This window comes from Sinocyclocheilus grahami, unplaced genomic scaffold (assembly GCF_001515645.1).
Source record: "Sinocyclocheilus grahami isolate Dianchi unplaced genomic scaffold, SAMN03320097.WGS_v1.1 scaffold999.1, whole genome shotgun sequence".
NCBI classification, from domain to species: Eukaryota; Metazoa; Chordata; class Actinopteri; order Cypriniformes; family Cyprinidae; genus Sinocyclocheilus; species Sinocyclocheilus grahami.
Window position 1 is genome coordinate 102,727 of NW_015506178.1, and position 20,377 is coordinate 123,103.

Sequence of the window (20,377 nt, forward strand, 5' to 3'; positions counted from 1 at the left end):
CTTCTCTCAGCCAGAACACTGAAGATGGGTCATGGATGATGGGTCTTCCAGCATGACAATGACCCAAAATACCGCCAAGGCAACAAAGGAGTGGCTCAAAAAGAAGCACATTAAGGTCATGGAGTGGCCTAGCCAGTCCCCAGACCTTAATTCTATAGAAAATCTGTGGAGTGAGCTGAAACTTTTAGGTGCCAAGAAACCTTAAGGATTTAGAGAGAATCTTTAAAGAGGAGTGGAACAAAATCCCTCTTGAGATGTGTGCAAACCTTGTGACCAACTACAAGACACATCTTACCTCTGTGCTTGCCAACAAGAGTTTCTCCACCAAGTTTTGCTTGGGGATCAAATACTTATTTGACTCACTGAAATGCAAATCAATGTATAACCTTTGTACAGTGTTTTTTTCTGGATTTTTTTAGCTTGATATTCTCTCTATCCGTTAAAATAAACCTACCATACAAATGATAGACCCTTCATTTCTTTGTAAGTGGGCAAACTTACAAAATCAGTAGGGGATCAAATAATTATTTCCCCCACTGTAGTTCAGACAAGCAGATGCATTGTTTTACAAGTCAATACAATCACCCTCAAAGTCCATTGTTATCAGATCAGTTTGTCTGCTGTAAAAATGCCGATATTCAAAGTTTGATTACAGATGGCTGTACCTCTGGGGAGTCTTCCGGCAGAGATGAGCCGTCACAGTCTGTGTCCTCTGATAGGTCACCACTTCCTTCTGTTCCCTTCCCTTTCTCTAGAGAGCCAGTGTCATAGTCTAGAACACAAACACACACAGTCATGATCATGTAAATATACTCCACTTTCACATCTGCAGGTGACATTCAGATGAGACATCTGCCAGAATGATGTGTAATGTGGGGTTATTATAGGTAACAAAAACCATAAAAACAAACATGGTTACACTTTATTTTACAGTATGTGTACTTACAGTGTACTTAACCAAGAAGCAACCGGCAGTATAAGGTAACTACAGGGGTTAAGGTTAGGTTTAGAGGTAGGTTCAGGGGTAGTACCTGGTTATTACCCAGTTATTGTAACTGATATAATAAGTATATAATATATACACACGGAACAGAACTATAAAATAAAGTGCTACCAAAAACGTTTTCATGAAATAACTTTACTTGAAATAAAATAAACATTAAGTGAAATTACTAAAATATACTTACTAAAAATACACACAAAAAACTAAAATAACTTAAATAAAATATACTTTAAAATATTTACAAAAAAAAAAAAAAAATGAATAGAAACAGAAATAAAAAAGGAATACAAATGAAAACAAAATTGATAACACACATTCATTACTAAAATGGAAAATGTATACATGCAATATATTTTCTTAAAATAAAATAAATTAAATTAAATGTTTTTATTTATTTTATTTTATTAATGTTGAATAAATGTATTATGTTAAAAATGTAATGCACCAAAATATTACAACTACAAATTATAATAATAATAATAATATTTGATTAATACATGATAGTTGAAATTGAACTAAACTAAACTAATTAAACATTTTAATAAAAACTATAATAGTATCTCGATACTAAAATCAGGCTGGTCATGTGATCTTTACTGTACCTATTGGAGGGAGGGGAGGTGGGTTGGCCTTGCTTTGCTCTGATGGCGTCTGGATTTTTGTCTTCACACCGCTGTCCTCACTCACATCTGAAACAGATTTTTGTAAGACTTTTTTGTAAATGATTTTTGTAAAATATTACTTTTTTTTTTATGCAATATAAAAACAAAAAATTGTATTATATTATACGTTTTGACACAAATTATAACAATTGTTTAAAATAAATGTTATGTTTTCTATTTATAATTTAAAGAACTCTATTTTTGTTAAATAAAAATAAAAATATTTATATAATTAAATAAATATTTTAATACTGAAAATTATTTAGATAATATTTTAATTTAAACTATACATATATTTAGTAGATATATTTTTTATATCTACTATAATACTTTTTAAAATGTATATTTTTATATACTATTTTTAAAATGTATATTTATATTTTTTATTTTTAAAATATACAATATAAATATGAATTAACATGAAATTGTTGGCCGTACCATTGTTGCCATTCACACCGTTGGATTTGAGAGGCAGAAAGCCCAGGTACGTGTTGGGCATTTGGTCAGGAAGACGGGAGACGATGAGGTGCACCAAGCCTTTAGCTTTACGGATGGTGGTGACGGCTTTAGAGTGAGACACACTGATCATCAGATCCTCATTCACCTGCACATAAACACAATCACAGAATTAGCTTTCAGAACTTAAACAACAACATATTGCATTTTTCCAAAAAACACTGGTTACTGACCTTCAGTAAACGATCGCCAACTTGCAATGTGCCCACGGTGTCTGCGATGCCTCCAGGGGTGATGGACTTTACAAAAATACCCTTCTCTCCACCAATCACAGAAAAGCCCAGGCCTCCTGCTGGCGGCTTATCCAACTGCAGCTTCACAATCTGCTCCTGTAAACACATTAGACCAGAAAAGAGTGAAATAAAGAATGCAGAATGTGAATGAGATGAGGAAAAATTGGTGTTAAGTTGACAATGAAATCCCATTAGCAATTACAATCAATTCAAAGACAGAAGAAGCCTCAACGTGTGCCGTCTGCTGCGGTGTTTCCTAAAAATCGACTCAAATTCCTCTCACCCGTTCCTCTTGTAACTAACAGACTGCAGAAATCGGACCTGTCTGTGTGACCTGCCTCAGTTTAAATTTCAGACCCTTTGTGTCCCGTCTCACACGCCACAGAACAGCAGCACCTGTACGATGATATCAAGCCTGAGAGTTTCTGTTTCTGAAGTCGGTGTATTTAGTGATAAAATATTTAGCCAGAGCAGCACCGATCAATATTAGGTAATAGTTTACCAGAAGTTCTACAGGTCCTTACCTCAGCGGGACAGATACCGGAGAGGGCCTCCAATTCATTACGATCATTGCTATGGAGATAACCTATGATACAAAGAGAGAAATGAGGCCACTGTGTATTTTACTCAGCTTACAGCCAGAAGAGTAACAGCGCTGCTAACCAGAGCATCAGAATGCCATCAAATCACAAGAAAAGTAAACAACTGATACCGTTAATTAAAGCAATATGCATTGGATCACACCTTACAGTGATTTTACCATAGTTAAGGGGTGACATTAGCTATATAGCTAATATAATATAACAACTAGCTTAGCATTTCCTGTTTTAAACCATAAATGACCTATGAGAATTCAGTATGCAAATATGCAAGTAAGAAAGCAAATCAGAATTCAGCATGCAAATATTATGATGACATCTTCACTGACGGTTACATTATACTAGGGCTGTCAAAAATGGCTGAAAAACTAAATTAGAATTTTGTGCTTAAATATTATCAATATTCGAATTATATTCAAATTTAAAACGCAGAATTTCAGTTAGGGTGAAGAAAAGCTTTTGGCTTCTCTCCTGAGGCCACAAGAGCCAAATATTATGCACGTTTCTTCAAAGCATAATAAAATAACACGACTATCTTTGAAAAATATAAATTTTTATACATTATACAAAATAAAAATGTTTAAAATAATGTTTATGAACCTTATATAATTAAAATTGCTTAATCAATTAGAAACAAAACAGAATCATGCATGTATGTATAGTTTAATACAAAGGACCGAAAATCAATCACAAAGAGTACTTTCTTCATTTAAAAACTTGAGATGCAGTAGGATGGGGAAAAACTGCCATAAAGTCTCGAGATATGTTTTTAAAAAGTTGAACTTACATAAATTTTACACGTCTTTCTAAACATGCGGCTCTTTTGTGCGAGACGTGAGTGCAACGGTGATAGATGTCCCTCTAGAAAATGTGATAAATGTGTTCTGTGTGAACGGTTTGGTTTTGTTTTTGACGTAAACAACATCTCTGTATTGATGTTCTTTTTTCCCCGCAATATTTGAATGAACAATGTAGCATCGCTGCATCTAGTAGGTTCAACTGGATAGGCTAACAAAAACATTAAAGGGGTCATATGATGCGATTTCAAGTTTTCCTCTCTCTTTGGAGTGTTACAAGCTGATTGTGCATAGATAAGATCCCTGAAGTTGCAAAGACTAAAGTCTCAAATCCAAAGAGATATTCTTTATCAAAGTTAAGACTCTGCCACGCCCCCCTAAAATCCCTTGTTCTAACATGCCCCCACATATCTACCTCACTATGTGGAAATATTTGCATAATGCGGCCCGACAGCCCTACATTATATCAAGATTACATCAGTGTAAGTCAATGGAAACGTTACATTTATAATGTCTTTAACTGCTTGAAATTTATTGCCTTTTATTTTAGTTTTGATATCAGTCTTCACAATTTGTCTTGGAATCTGAGTATAGTAATTATGACTTTTTTTTTTTTTTTAAAGGAAATTATCACTTTTATTCAGCAAGGATGCATTAAATAGATCAAAAGTGGCATTCAAGACATTTATGTTTTCTATTTTAAATATATGCAAGCTTTTAAACTTTTTATTTAAACAATCCTGTACAAAAATCATGGTTTCCACAACTGTTTTCAATATTGATGATGATATAAAAATGTTTCTAAATAATGTCTCAAATCTGTTTCGAATCATGTGACACTGAAGAGTTACTGGAATGATAATGCAGAAAATTCAGCTTTGCATTGCAGGAATAAATCACATTTTAAAACATATTCAAATAGAACACAGTTATTTTAAAATGAAATAATATTTCACAATATTACCGTTTTTACTGCATTTTTAATCAAATAAACACAGCCTTGGTGAGCGTAAGAGACTTCTTTCAAACACGACAACAATAAAATCCAACTGAGCCCAAACTACAGATTCAATTTTGATAAAATTGTGCAGTTACTACTAGTTTATACACTCACCATTCATACTCTGTGAGACTTTAGGACTGACATTATTGTTTAGTAATGAAATCTGCTCCTCACCCGGAAAAACAGGCTTCCCATCCCTACGGAAATAGAGTTAGATAGTGGCATCCGTCCAGAAGTGTTACACATATCATCACATAAGTATCTTTCCAACACCTGAAAGTAATATGGATGGAAGTGTTTTTTGTCAAGGTGAAGCGAGCAACTCACCTGGTGGCTTTGAGACTGAGATTCCTCAGTGACAGCTGCAGGAGTCTGCGGCTCTCAATCAAGGTCAGATCCTGCGTCGGAGCGCCGTTGATGTAATGTATGATATCCAAGTGTCTCAAGCTGCCTTCCGCAGAGGCTACGGATCCTGGGATGATGTCCTTTACGTACAGCACGCCCAACCCACAGTCACTTCCTCCATCGAGAACAAGCCCTGCAAGAGACGCCCAGAAAACAAACACTTAGCTACGCTAACCCTAACGCCAGCTTCTGTTTTTCTTTCTTTTGCTTTTTTTGTCAGAGGGCTGAAACCTGACACCCTTATCTGGTGTGTTGTCTAACCCCATGAGCTCATTTTTCCAGTGAAACGCAGGTGGGCTGTGTTTATTCTGATGGATATCTGTGTTTTTGTGTGACCCGGTAAAGCCCCGTTGACCTCTGACAGTCAGATAAAACTAATGCTCCACACAAATCGGTCAAATGCGGCAGAATCCACTCACCCAGCAGGATTCTGGGTATTTCTGAGAAGACCGAAGGCATTGAGTGGTAAAGAGGATCGGTTACCATATACGTTGATGTTTCCATTACCTAAGGACTCGTCGTGGCACTGAAACGTGATGTCGGGAAGGAGGTGGGCCTCTATTGGTGGTTTGGGAGGTTCGAGGATGCGGCCCACCACGAGGTCCACGACTTTGGGGGCGGCACGCACCAGGTTGACCACCTCGGTGTGATTCATGCCGGACACATCTGTGTTATTCACCTATAAACAGAGGTAGATGAGTGAAGATGCATTACAATGTGTAAAATATGATTAAAATGGAAGTTTTGCAGCTTTTAGTCCATGTGTTAGTTTTATATGGTAGTGTATTGATAAAGGCTTATAAAATTAAACCTTAAGAAACATATCAACAAGAAAATGGATTGATAAAAGTATTGATTAGTCTTGTTTTCAGGTGAGTATGAAAATATTTGTCCAATACAATGCTCTCTAAAATCCCAAGGTTTTATATACTACCTGCCATGGTTATTATAGTAAACTAAAACTACAAACCATTTAAAAATATCATTATTTGAAACAAAATCAATGTTAACGGAAATCAAATAAAAACAAAAATAAAAAATTGAAATACTGAATTATTAAATTAAATTAAAATATTGTATTTTTTTTAGATTTTATTTTTATTTTGTCATTTAGTTTAACGGAAAATAAAAAAGTAAATAAAAACTATACAGACATATTTTGAAAAAAAAAATTGAATTACTAAAAATGTAACTAAAATTAACATAAAAAAAGAAAATGTAAAAAAAAAACTATTTAAAAAATATTCATAAAAACTATAATAACATGTCAATGCTAATACTAAAATAACACTGCTACCTGCCTATGACCAGCATTAAATAAAAAAACATACACTATCATTCAAATATTTTATATACTTTTTTTTCAAATAAATGAATATTTTTATTCAGCAAGAACACATTAAATTGATCAAAAGAGACAGTAAAGGGATTTTTAATGTCACAAAAGATTTCTATTTTAAATAAACGTTCTTCAAACTAGAAAACAGTTATCAATTGTAATTATATTTCACAATGTTACTGTTTTTACAGAATGTTTGAACAAATAAATGCAGCATTGGTGAGCACAAGAGATTACTTTCAAACACCTAAAATCCTACCAACCCAAAATATATTGGTAGAGGTTAAAAATCTAAAAAGAAAATTGAGAACATTTTTGAAAACTTTTTTTTTTTCTGTTGATGTATTGTTTTCTATGTATCTATGTATGCATGTATAAATAAATAAACAAATAAATATGACTTTCTTTAACTAGCTACATCAAGTTTTCAAATAGTTCTGCATAGCAACAGGAAAGACCCATTAGCGATGCTGTACCATTATCATGCGGTCCCCTGGATGCAGTCGGCCGTCTCCTTTAGCAGGGTCCTGGATAATGTCATGGATGTAGCAATTGTTGTCGTTCCCTCTGGTGAGAGTGAAACCTAAACTTCCTTTATCAGACTTCACCAGAGAAACCTTCAGCTCCACCTCCTAAAACGACAAACATTTCTGTCTTTATCACAGCAGAGAAGATCTTCAAGACACGCAAGATATTCCACTACAAATTGTCAAAAGAAGATCATTTGGATTAAATAACACACAGAAATCAAGCTTTTGTCGAGCTAACGGTCACTCACAGGGATGAACTCTTCCTCCTGGCCGTGATCTGGCAGACAGAGGTTAACCGGGTTTGGCAGTGGTGGAGGAAGAGGGTCTGGACTGGGGCTCAGGATCCCAATCTCAGGCAGGGCTGGAGAAGATGACATACGAACTGCAGAGCTGTCCAAATCACTGGAGGACACAGACATGAAATGGAACATAATTAATTAACATGCATTCCGTGACATATATTGAGAAAATGTGAGGTGCTCCATCTAAAAGAAGGAATATCAATATATTATTTCATAATTTTATTTTATCATCACATTTTTTTTATTGTTTTTATTTTTTCTGGTAATTTAATTTGAGATTAAATTAAAATATTAAAATTAAAATAACTATATAATGCTTAAGATCGACATTGAAACTAAGAACCCAAAAAAGAAAACTGAAAGAACTAAGAAACATGTTAAAAACAAGTTAAATTAAAATGAAATTAAATGCTTTATGAGATCAGAATTGAAACTATGAAACAAACAAAAATAAATAAATAAATAAAACCTGAAAAAAGTGAAATAAAAGAAGTGAAATAAAATGCGTTGACATTGATATTTAAACTAAAAAACACAAAAAAATAAAAACAATTATAAAATGTGAAAAAAACAATTGTTAAATTAAAAATGAAATAAAACATTTTAATAAAAAAATATGCTTTATGAGATTAATGCTGACTGAAACCAAAATTTAAACACATTATATTAAAAGTTAAAAAGAAAGAAAGAAAATTAAGTGCTCCATGCGATCGGCCTTGAAACTAAGAAACAAAACATAAAAAAAACCTAATGTTAAGTTAAAGATAAAAGAAAAAAATAAATAAAATGCTTTGAGATCGACATTGAAATGAAACAAAAAAAAATAAAACTTGGAAATGCTGGAAACTAGCAGTTCTTACAGATTAATAGGTTAATACAACATATAGACCTGTTTCTGTCATTTTATTATTTTCATTTCTGCTCAGAAAAAATAAGTCAAAGCTAACTTCAGTCAAAAGAAGCCACAGATCTCTATCACACTGCATCAGCAGTGCAAACAAGTGTTTCACTGCAGCACAGTCACATGACACAGACTGAGCAAAACACTCCCAGAGGAGAGAATTAGTGCCGTCACACCTGAACTCTGTAACCTGGGCCCAATTACATGAAACAACCAAGTCTGCTTATGCAAGAACAGTGTTTACTTCTAAAAGACTTGTTTACACTGACAAAGCCAAGTTATTAGAGGATCTTATATGCAAACACATATTAACAAAAAAAAAAGAATAAATTTCTGACCTTCTGCTGACATCTGGTCTAGACATGGACTGTCTGGGTGAGTAATAAGCCGATCGTATGGTGTCGTCCATATCGGCCTCGTATGGGAGTCTTCCCATGGGGGTCTGGTAGACACTCCGGTCCCAGGCTTGACTGGCCTGCTCCAGGTTGGTGGGGCTGAAGGCCTCCTCCAGCTCGTCGTTGTCTGTGCTGTCGCTGTAACTGTCCCTGCGACTGGGCGACTTCAGCATCAGCCTCTCCAGAGCCTCTTCCACAGGACCCACTGCACGAGGGCACTCCGTCTGAGGCGGGGAGCTCGTCTTGGCATCAGGCTGGGGCTTGGGACAGGGTTCCTTTCGTGGAGAGGGTACGGGAGTCTGTGGACGGTCAATTTTAGATTTTATTTTAAAGATGTGAAATGTCGCAAAACAGGTAGGCTGTTAATGTAAGAACTGAGGTGGACCACTGGAGAGCAACTGAGATAGCAAAAAGATTTAATAAAATAAATTGCAATATATTTTTTTATGAAATGTAAATACTAAAATTTAAATACAACAAAACCCTAACCCTAAATGCTAATTTAAAAAAATAAATAATAAATAATAAAATATAATGAAACTCCATAAAACAAAACAAAACATCAAAACAAAATAAGACTCAAAATAAAAAAATAAAAAGACACAAAATAGATCTCTAAACTCAGTACAACTCAAGATAAAGGATAAAACTCAAAACTAAATAAATAAAATGAAATACTCAAAATAAAATAAACTTGAAATTAAATACAACAATAACCCTAAATACTAATTAAAATAAATAAAAAACACTAAATAAACAAATAAACCCAGTTTAATAAAAATAGAACAAAATGAAATACACAAAACTCAAAATAAAATAAAAAAGCTAAATAAACCAATATTAAAACCAATATTAATAATAAACAAAAATGCAATAAATAAATTAATAAAACAATATACTCAATAAAATAAAATACTAAAATAAAAAATGTATAATAAAACTCTAATTTAGTACAATTTAATAAAAAATAAAATACTCAACATACAACAAAACCCTAACCCCAAATAAAACAAAACACTCCTTAAAATAAAAAAACACAATAAAATAAAGACCCAAAATATATTAGTCTTTTGTGCTGGCACCTTCTTTTATCGTGGAATGTGTAGCTGTAATTTGCATTATGTCTTTTCCTGATATTCTTGAGTGAAAACCAAGCAGAATATTATGCTTACTTTAATGGCAGGGTCCATCTCAGGTAAGACCCCTGGTGCAGGTCTACACAAGTGAAGGGTCACCTCCTGTCCTGTGCCCCTCAGAGCAGAGATCACCTCCTGACAACACACCAAAGAACAAAAGACTTTTTAATAATGCTATTTACATATTTTGTTTTAGAATGTAGTAAATAAAGGGTTAACGCACATGTTGTGACAGTCCTTTGAGTGACGTCTGATTGACACGTAGAATGACGTCGCCCACTTCGATGCGGCCACTCTCAGCTGCGGGTTGCCCTGGAAACAGCTTCTTGACCCGGACCATGCTGGAGCCCACAGGCTCTCCGGGAACGTTCTCCTCACGGCTGAAACTGAAGCCCAGACCGGACGTGTTCTTCAGCAAACCCACCTCAAATGTGTTTTCTAGAGGGGGTAAACAAGAAAGAGGACATCGATTTACTCTTCCAAAGTTCATAACAAAGCCCACATGTTTAACCTCTAGCACATTTTCATATGTTCATCAACAAGTGTGTCGATTTCATCTCACACCTGGAGTAATGAAGCTGTATTCTGCTTTCTTTGGAGGTGGTGGTGGCGGCTCCTCTGCGGCTGCGTTCTGAGGTTCAGAAGTGCCTTGTGGGGTCAGAGGGGCATGGATACTGTCTTTTGGGGGCTGACCTTTCTCCATCAACAGATGCACCACCTAGACAGTGGGAATTATTTTTCAAAAACAGGGTTAGCTTTCAGAGAAGCACAGTCCTCTAGGGGGCACAGTGCAGCCTCAGACCCAGAGTTCTCACCTGTCCAGTGTCTCTCAGCATCTCTACAGCCTGTTTGTGAGTCGCTCCTTCAAGACTCTTCCCATTCACAGCCACCACACGATCACCTGTACGACAAAATCAACACTCAGGCTTACAGAATTGTAATTTTATAATTGGGAATCTGTTGAAGGAAAAAATTTGTATTTTACCCACCAAATTATGAAAAATATTATATTATTATTATGTAATTTATATATTACACTATATTATATTACTATCCATCCACTGTCCGAACTGATTGTCCTACGTAGAGTTGTGGGATATTAACATTGCATTTAAAAAAATAAATTATTAGTGCTGGCAAACGATTAATCACATCCAAAATAAAAGTTTTTCTTTACATAATATATGTCTGTATACCGTGTATATTTATTATGTATATAAATACAAACACATGCATGTATATATTTAAGAAAAATTTTATGTTTATATATGAAATATATTTAAATAATAATATAAAATATAAGAATATAAATATATAAATGTATATACATGTAAATATTCTCAAGATATATACTGCATGTGTGTGTATTTATATATACACATAATAAATATACACAGTACACACACATATTATGAAAACAAAAACTTTTATTTTGGATGTGATTAATCACAATTAATCGTTTGACAGCACTATACATTTTATATTATATTATATTACTTAAATTAAACTGTTTGTCCTACTTAGGTTTGTGGGATATTAATCTTGCATTTTTAAATATAAATTATATATTATATAATATACACTGAAAGCAAGAGTCAAAAGCCAAAAACGCCTATTTGGTAGCACCATACAGATTTATTTATTTATTTAAGAATTTATTTATGCATTTATTAATTTGTATGTGTTTATTAATTTTTTTATGCATTTATGCATTATGGCATTATTTCTGTCAAATGTAAAAAATAAAATAAAATAAAATATATATATATTTATGTATAAACTGTCTGATTTTTTAAATAAAATCTGCATAAATTACATTCAGTACAACAATGTATACTCAAAACTGTACATATAATTTATTTTTACCTTTCTTTATCCTCCCATCCAGCTCAGCTGCTCCTTTAGGAATGACACCTTTGACGTATATCCCTCCATGCCTCACTGTTGTGTTTGATCCGCCCTGAGACAGACAAACATGTTAACATACCCATAAAGAAAGGCATCATGGGAAATAATGCCTGTGCTCTGTGTTTTGAGTCTATGCGTGTATTAAGGAATCAATTGGACATGCTCATTATATAATTTCTAGATTATGAGTGAACCATTTTCAAATTATGACAATTGAACTAGATTGAACCATCTAATAAAATCAGCATCGCCCATCCTTACAAAGCAAACCACTTGATTTCTTGAGTTGATGATTAATGCATTTCATTGCAGTATTCTGAAACACTGAATTAAAAAAAAAATTTAATCATAAAATCACAAGGTCTACATATCACCACATGATCATAAATTTTAAAAAAGATAACTGAAAAAAAAAACAACAAAAAAAAAAAAAAAAAACTCTATTTGCTTTTTAACCGAAAACGCTTTTTACTAAGCTGGGTTTCCAATTTAAATCAATTGGACATGCTCATTATATAATTTCTAGATTATGAGTGAACCATTTTCAAATGATGACAATTGAACTAGATTGAACCATCTAATAAAATCAGCATCACCCATCCTTACAAAGCAAACCACTTGATTTCTTGAGTTGATGATTAATGCATTTCATTGCAGTATTCTGAAACACTGAATTAAAAAAAAAAATTAAATCATAAAATCACAAGGTCTACATATCACCACATGATCATAAATTTTAAAAAAGATAACTGAAAAAAAAAAAAAAAAAATCACACCACAGACAAGCGAATGCAAATCCATGCAGGCATTAGTGCTTCTCTGCTATGAACACAATACAACTGTAAATGTGGCATATTGTTTTGGTTGTGAGTGTTTCGGCATTTTGCTCTACCTACTGTGTTTCGGTTTTACCGTTAGTGAAGGAGCCAATTCAAATGCCTGTAAAAATCTGCATGCAAAGAGCCAAATGTACTTTCCCAAAACTGAAGCCAAGCGAGGAGCTTCAAAAAGGAGTGAGGGCTATGGGCACAAAAACAACACACGCACACAAAAAGTAAGTCAAAGGAGAAAAAAGAGAGAGCGGAAACCTTTCCGAACAGTACCGTGACACTAATGCCCAGACTGCTGTCTATTTTGGACAGCTCAACGTCAAATAGATCTCCAGGCTGGAGGCTATTGACTTCTGGGCTATTAGCACTTAAAGTCTCCGTGACGGTGTTGGGAGAAACCCCCTGTAAACAGAGAAGAGCTGGGTAAATACAAGGCCGTGCACAGCCGTACACATGCAAGGGTCAAGGGGTCAGAGGTTAATGGTGTTGACATGCAAAAACGGCATTGCATTTACATTCAGAAATGCAATTGGGCAGAAAGGGAGCGAGGGACGGTCACAAGCAGTTAGAATGTTTTCAATGATATTTGACATTTGTGTGACTCTGAAGTTTATGTATTGAACCTAAACGCTGATATTAGGTCTAAGAAATGTGGAACTGTAAAAATATAAAATTCAATATGAGATACACCATGTACTAACCAGGAGTTTTTGATCTGCACAGACTTTATGGCATTTATTGACAAATATTTTTTCAGTCACTCGGCTGTGATGTTTAGCACTGCCCATACTGAATTTTCATTGGTCCAACACCATTCCTATGTGGTTTCTATGGAGTTTGGGGTCAGTATAGATATATATATTTTTTATTTTTTTGAAGGAATTTAATACTTGTTTTCAGCAAGGGTGCATTAAATGTATCAAAAGTGACTTTAAAAGACAATTATGCAAAAAAAAAATTGTATTGTATTTAAAAAATTTCTATTTCAAATAAATGCTGTTCTTTTGAGCTTTCTATTCATACGCTGTTCTCAAGCCCACCAGCCTCCGCTCACTCAAGGCCGCGGTGTGTGACGCTGTTTCGTTGTGAAAGTGAAACTACTTTGTTTGGCCTTCCAAAAGAGGACACGACTAGAAATCAGTGGTTAAGTTGTATTTACAACACTGTTCCAGAACAGTTCAACCCAAATATTCAGATGTGTGCAGCACATTTTATGGAGGACTGTTTCCTGATCCTGGTAGAGTAGACTACAATGCCAGCTGTTCTGACTCATATAATGTGAAAATAATGTGTTTTTTGAACCTTAAACCGCATAAACACATTTCATTGCACCAAATACACAAAATAATGTTCTTTTTAGCAACATCATATGACCCCTTTAAAGAATCCTGACAAAAACGTATCCCGGTTTCCACAAAAATATTAAGCAGCACAACTGTTGATAATAATAATAAATGTTTCTTGAGCAGCAAATCAGCATATTAGAATGATTTCTGAATGGTCATGTGACACTGAAGACTGGAGTAATGATGCAGAAAGCTCAGCTTTGCATCACAGGAATAAATGACATTTTAAAATATATTAAAACAGAAAACTATTTTAAATTGTAATAATATTTCACAATACTACTGTTTTGCGGTCAAAATACATTTTTTTATTAAATAAATGTTGCCTTAGTCAACATAAGAAACTTTTCATTAACATTAAAAAAATCTTACTGACTCCAAACTCCTTCTTCAACACCTCCTTCAACACAAGTCTGAGACATTTAGAAAGGTAAACTGCTTAGAAAGGTAATAAAACATCTATCATCATTGTTTTCCTTGGCAAGTGGCACTAAACATGTTGAATTAATTGTTTAAAACCTGTCTGATCACACCTGGTTAGACCACAGTGTAAATGTAAAATACACTTAAAAAATCCTAAATTATGTTCTGCATCTCATGGCATGTGGGGAACTCCAAGGAGGGATGGAATGAGCAAGGGAGAACAGTCCTATTATTCCAACAAAAAGCAATTTAATATTTTCTGTGAAGATTAAAAAGCACACATCTCAAAGTTCATATCAAACAGATGCTGACTAGAAACTCAAAACCTTGAGGTGAGAGTCAAAGTTCATTTAAACCACTACAGAGACTGATTCTACCTTTGTAGTCTTATGTTTCTCTTGGCTACTTGAGTATGTGTCTTCATCCATGTCCGAATCCCCTCTGTCTGAGTATTCCAGCTCTTTAGGAATGTCTGGCACTTTGGATTTTCTGGTTTTAGGGGGTAAAGCTGGTGGTGTAGCTTCAACAGAGGGTTTGCTGTCAGTGTGGATGGACTGCACGGGTGCAGAACCCTCGGTGGAAACGTTGCGATGGAATCCATTGAGATTTGTTTGCAGGAGGCCGGCGCTCTCTGTCCTGGAGTCCTGCGAGCTGACGCTCCCCTGTCGAATGGACTGAGGAGGAGACGTTTTGCTGGAGGCAGCAGGAGGAGGGCTGGGGGAGCGTGTATGATCTTCAGAGGAAGAGTCGACGTCTACTTCCTGATTTTGTGTGGCTGATTTGTAGTGATGGATTCCTGAAGGAGAGTCTAAGAGAGGCAAACACAGGCTTGTTTATGGTATAGTCATCTAGATAACACATTTCTCCAGAAAAGTCTATTCTGGTGAAATAGCACTGCATTGTTTATATAGTTCTTACAAAACGGCCACATGCAAAGTCAATATATTATTTGATAAATTAATTACCTGGAAACAGTCTCTCCTTAGGTTGAGAGACCACCAGTGTGACATCATCAGGGGCGTTCTGCAGAATCTCCACCACAGTGTCATGTGACAGGCTCTCCAGACTGACATCATTCACACTCAACAGCCTGTCACCTTCAAGAAATGCAAAAATGTGGAGTTAGCAACCTTATACTGAACAATCTAAAATATTTAAAGCATCCTACAACATATTATAATTTAACTAAAAAATATTTTTATTTGAGCTAGTTATCAAGGTAACATTCTTTTTATTTAATTTAACTTGATGTACTAAAATAACTAATAATAAAAATTAATAAATTATATTAACATATAAAAAACTAATAATAATAATAATAAAAAAAAAATCACAAAAACAATTATTTTTTAATTAAAACCGAAAAATTTAAAAAATTTAAATAAAATAAAAATTAATAAAAACTATAATAGTATCTCAATTATACTAACACTGTTCTGGAATTATTCAAAGTGTTCTTGAATCATTCAGTACGTTTTTGAATCATTTCAATCACACTGAATGAGTCTAGAATGCTTAGAACATACTGAAAAGTCAGGATTCTAGAATCATTTACAGAGTTCTGGAAATGTTCCACAATTAAAAATTTGCTCAAAGTGCTCTAGAATTTGTGGTCGTTTAAAGAGTTCTAAGTGCCGTTAAAGACATCTAATTATTTAAAGCATTAAGGATCATTTAAAACATACAAAAATGATTTAAAGCACTGTATAATCATTCAATATGTTCTGTAATCATTCAAAGAGTCCTTGAACCAGTTTAAAATGTTCAAAAAATTTTTTGGATCATCCTGGAATTGTTCAAAAGTGTATGGGAAAGCATTCCTTAAATTTGATAAAAGTATTCTAAAATTATTTAAAATTATTCCACAGATATTTAAAGTATTACAGACAGTAGTTACTGAGAGGGAAAACATATGAAGAGTTCATTTGCAAAAACCGATAAACTCTTTTTAATAACTTTTTTTTTGCATATTCCTAGTAATATCAAACTGCAGTTGGGTTGTTTTGATTAAGCAATAATAACTAATAAATAGGTAATTTACTAAATTAAAGTTCATTGAAAGTATGTTTTTTTTACATATTAAAAGTTCGTTTTTTGGCAAAAGCAGATAACTCCACATTTCATGTTTTAGAGTTTAAAAAAACACTCGTTTAAACTTTGTAATCTCCTCAGATGACAATGTAGATGCCTGACAAATGTTGTTGTTGTTGTGATCATAAACTGTATGGATGTGATTACATGCAATACACAGAGAATCATTTCAATCACACTGAATGAGTCTAGAATGCTTAGAACATACTGAAAAGTCAGGATTCTAGAATCATTTACAGAGTTCTGGAAATGTTCCACAATTAAAAATTTGCTCAAAGTGCTCTAGAATTTGTGGTCGTTTAAAGAGTTCTAAGTGCCGTTAAAGACATCTAATTATTTAAAGCATTAAGGATCATTTAAAACATACAAAAATGATTTAAAGCACTGTATAATCATTCAATATGTTCTGTAATCATTCAAAGAGTCCTTGAACCAGTTTAAAATGTTCAAAAAAATTTTTGGATCATCCTGGAATTGTTCAAAAGTGTATGGGAAAGCATTCCTTAAATTTGATAAAAGTATTCTAAAATTATTTAAAATTATTCCACAGATATTTAAAGTATTACAGACAGTAGTTACTGAGAGGGAAAACATATGAAGAGTTCATTTGCAAAAACCGATAAACTCTTTTTAATAACTTTTTTTTTGCGTATTCCTAGTAATATCAAACTGCAGTTGGGTTGTTTTGATTAAGCAATAATAACTAATAAATAGGTAATTTACTAAATTAAAGTTCATTGAAAGTATGTTTTTTTTACATATTAAAAGTTCGTTTTTTGGCAAAAGCAGATAACTCCACATTTCATGTTTTAGAGTTTAAAAAAACACTCGTTTAAACTTTGTAATCTCCTCAGATGACAATGTAGATGCCTGACAAATGTTGTTGTTGTTGTGATCATAAACTGTATGGATGTGATTACATGCAATACACAGAGCTTTTCCCTCACCATTGTAACGCGGTGCTTTTGCAAAGTTCCGTGAAAACGTTTCAGCTTTTATTTTCCTTTTTCGCCCTGAAGAAGATATCACAGGTTCATCAAGTTCATCGAAATTATCCATCCTCGATCACTTTTAGTCAGCTTTGACAAAACTCCTCTCAGCTAGCACGTCTTTTCAAAGTGAAAGTAGCCTTGTCACCTGACCTGAAAACAGTGCGCTGATTCGCTAAAATGGATTTATCGGCTTCTGTTCAAAAACAACAATAGCGCTTGTCGGCTTCTGCAGTAAAACGTGAACTCGCTATCCGAGTTTTTGACAAAACGCGTTTAGGGTTCAGATTACGCTATATGTGGAAAATAATGCATGGCATTTTTTAAAAAAAATGCCATTTATCGGTTTTTGCAAATGAACTTCATATTTTAGCTTGATTGTTTTTTTTATTATTATTTTAATTTAGCAAGTTTATGTACATATTTCTATGAATTCTGTGAACATCTCCACTAAAAGTGATGACGCTTTCAATCTCAAAATTCAAACAACTACATAAAAATAAAGCAGCAAGGGTGAAAGCACCACTCCTCTCCACTTTCATACCTGGTTTCAGACAGCCGTTGATCTCAGCTGGTCCACCTGGTGTGATGGAGCTGATGATTGTGCCGAGGTCCTGACTGCCAGAATTCTCTCCACCTACCACCTGAAAGCCTGAGCGCAACACAAACCACACACTTCACTCTACTGTATCTTGCTAAAAAAAAAAAGGCAAATGTCCAGAGTCAACGATGTTATACTGAAACTGTCATTTGTGCATATACTAAATGTATTTCTCTTATCAGTGATAGACAACCTCTTATTCAGACCGAATCCTGATAAGATATTTCAGTGCAGGTCACCATCCGAGACGGATGTAAAACAGCACATTCTCTCTCCTGGAGTGGGATTCATTAATCACAGTGTGTGAGCAGTGAGGACTGCCAGACCTCTGCACTATGTCACACTACGCTTATTCCTGCCAGAGTCGTGTATGTGTATATATGTGTGTGTGTATATGTGTGTGTGTGTGAGTGTGTGTGTTTCGATAATCCGGCCGTTTAACAGCATTTCTGTGTCAGTAGAGTTCCATTCTGACTGGACATGTGAACCCGTCTCTACAACAGAGGGTCTTGTTACTCACCCAGCCCATACTTGACATCTTTCTTCAGATTTATGGTCTGTATCTCTTGCTCTGGGGAGGGTAAGGCATGTACTTTTTTCTTCAAGGAGTCTGTGGGTGGGGAAATACCAAAAGGAAAGAGGCCTGGGTTTTAAAACAGAGTGTTCATTCATACAAACACACTTTGTAACTCTCAGAAGGTCAATCCATCACAAACACAATTAAAAATTTAAAATCCTATTCACATTTTCAAACAAAATAAAACAAAACAAGCATCACAAAATTGAAGAAAAAAAATCTCTACAGACCAAAATGAGCACTGCAATTATCTTTCATTTAATTTTAAAGGGGTCATGTAGCATGTAATTTTTGTAATACATTTAATTTCATATGATTTTTTAAATAATTTAGCTTTAGTAGCTTTAATAAATAAATAAACAAATAAATAAATAAAGTAGCTTTAATAAATACATAAGTAGCTATAATAAATAAATAAAGAAAATAGGTTTAATAAATAAATAAATAGCTTTAATAAACAAACAAATAAATAAATAAACTAATAAAGTGGCTTAGATAGATAGTCTATCATTTATCATTTTAAAGTCTAATTAAATATATGTTTGTCGATAATCCGGCCGTTTAACAGCATTTCTGTGTCAGTAGAGTTCCATTCTGACTGGACATGTGAACCCGTCTCTACAGCAGAGGGTCTTGTTACTCACCCAGCCCATACTTGACATCTTTCTTCAGATTTATGGTCTGTATCTCTTGCTCTGGGGAGGGTAAGGCATGTACTTTCTTCTTCAAGGAGTCTGTGGGTGGGGAAATACCAAAAGGAAAGAGGCCTGGGTTTTAAAACAGAGTGTTCATTCATACAAAGACACTTTGTAACTCTCAGAAGGTCAATCCATCACAAACACAATAAAAAATGTAAAATCCTATTCACATTTTCAAACAAAATAAAACAAAACAAGCATCACAAAATTGAAGAAAAAAAATCTCTACAGACCAAAATGAGCACTGCAATTATCTTTCATTTAATTTTAAAGGGGTCATGTAGCATGTAATTTTTGTAATACATTTAATTTCATATGATTTTTTAAATAATTTAGCTTTAGTAGCTTTAATAAATAAATAAACAAATAAATAAATAAAGTAGCTTTAATAAATACATAAGTAGCTATAATAAATAAATAAAGAAAATAGGTTTAATAAATAAATAAATAGCTTTAATAAACAAACAAATAAATAAATAAACTAATAAAGTGGCTTAGATAGATAGTCTATCATTTATCATTTTAAAGTCTAATTAAATATATGTTTGTATAGTTTTTATAAATTTGTTAAAAAATAAAAAATGCTTTTTAATTTCTTTCAGTTAACTAGAATTTTAGTTAACTAACTTTTTTACTACTATTTACTTACTACTATTATTATCTGGCTCTTTATATACATTTAGTACAGAACACAAATGTAGTAATTCTTTTGTATTTAAAAATTAATAATTATACAAAACAAATATGTATACTTGAAAAAAATGTAGCATTTTGAATTGATCAAATACAGAATAGTTAGGAAGTATTGTATACATCTGTGATGTAACAAGTTGAAGAACTGGGAAGAGCTAGTGAAAGCAGGCGAACGCTTGCTCTGTGTATTTATTTTGGCATTAAACATATCAAACACATGCACAGCTCTCCATAAGCTGGGCTAATCTTTCATAACTAGTGTCTTGGTGCGAAGGGACGGCCTTATGTTTGGCCCAGCTCTGATGTGCTATACTAACATCCATGGCCAGCAGCTCGTTCTCGAGGATGAGGGAGATTAGTCCACAACACAGCCGTATATCAGAGCTGCTAAAAAACACAC

At 33.8% G+C, this 20,377-nt stretch overlaps 1 protein-coding gene across 2 annotated transcripts in view; it reads right to left on the reverse strand.

Moving 5' to 3' along the window:
* LOC107565386 (tyrosine-protein phosphatase non-receptor type 13-like) overlaps positions 1-20,377 on the reverse strand; it is a 95,889-nt gene that overhangs the window by 6,285 nt on the left and 69,227 nt on the right. For both annotated transcript variants that reach the window (XM_016250602.1, XM_016250603.1), the window contains 21 exons: positions 19,231-19,320; positions 17,953-18,060; positions 15,294-15,425; positions 14,706-15,136; positions 12,818-12,961; positions 11,688-11,781; positions 10,637-10,722; positions 10,386-10,539; positions 10,045-10,259; positions 9,858-9,956; positions 8,629-8,984; positions 7,336-7,489; positions 7,034-7,189; positions 5,726-5,897; positions 5,141-5,351; positions 4,925-5,010; positions 2,939-3,000; positions 2,355-2,510; positions 2,104-2,269; positions 1,606-1,692; positions 666-772 (listed from right to left, as the gene is read on the reverse strand). In XM_016250602.1, the coding sequence (XP_016106088.1) occupies positions 666-772; positions 1,606-1,692; positions 2,104-2,269; positions 2,355-2,510; positions 2,939-3,000; positions 4,925-5,010; positions 5,141-5,351; positions 5,726-5,897; positions 7,034-7,189; positions 7,336-7,489; positions 8,629-8,984; positions 9,858-9,956; positions 10,045-10,259; positions 10,386-10,539; positions 10,637-10,722; positions 11,688-11,781; positions 12,818-12,961; positions 14,706-15,136; positions 15,294-15,425; positions 17,953-18,060; positions 19,231-19,320 (3,266 nt within the window). The remainder of the gene's footprint in view (positions 1-665; positions 773-1,605; positions 1,693-2,103; positions 2,270-2,354; positions 2,511-2,938; positions 3,001-4,924; positions 5,011-5,140; positions 5,352-5,725; positions 5,898-7,033; positions 7,190-7,335; positions 7,490-8,628; positions 8,985-9,857; positions 9,957-10,044; positions 10,260-10,385; positions 10,540-10,636; positions 10,723-11,687; positions 11,782-12,817; positions 12,962-14,705; positions 15,137-15,293; positions 15,426-17,952; positions 18,061-19,230; positions 19,321-20,377) is intronic.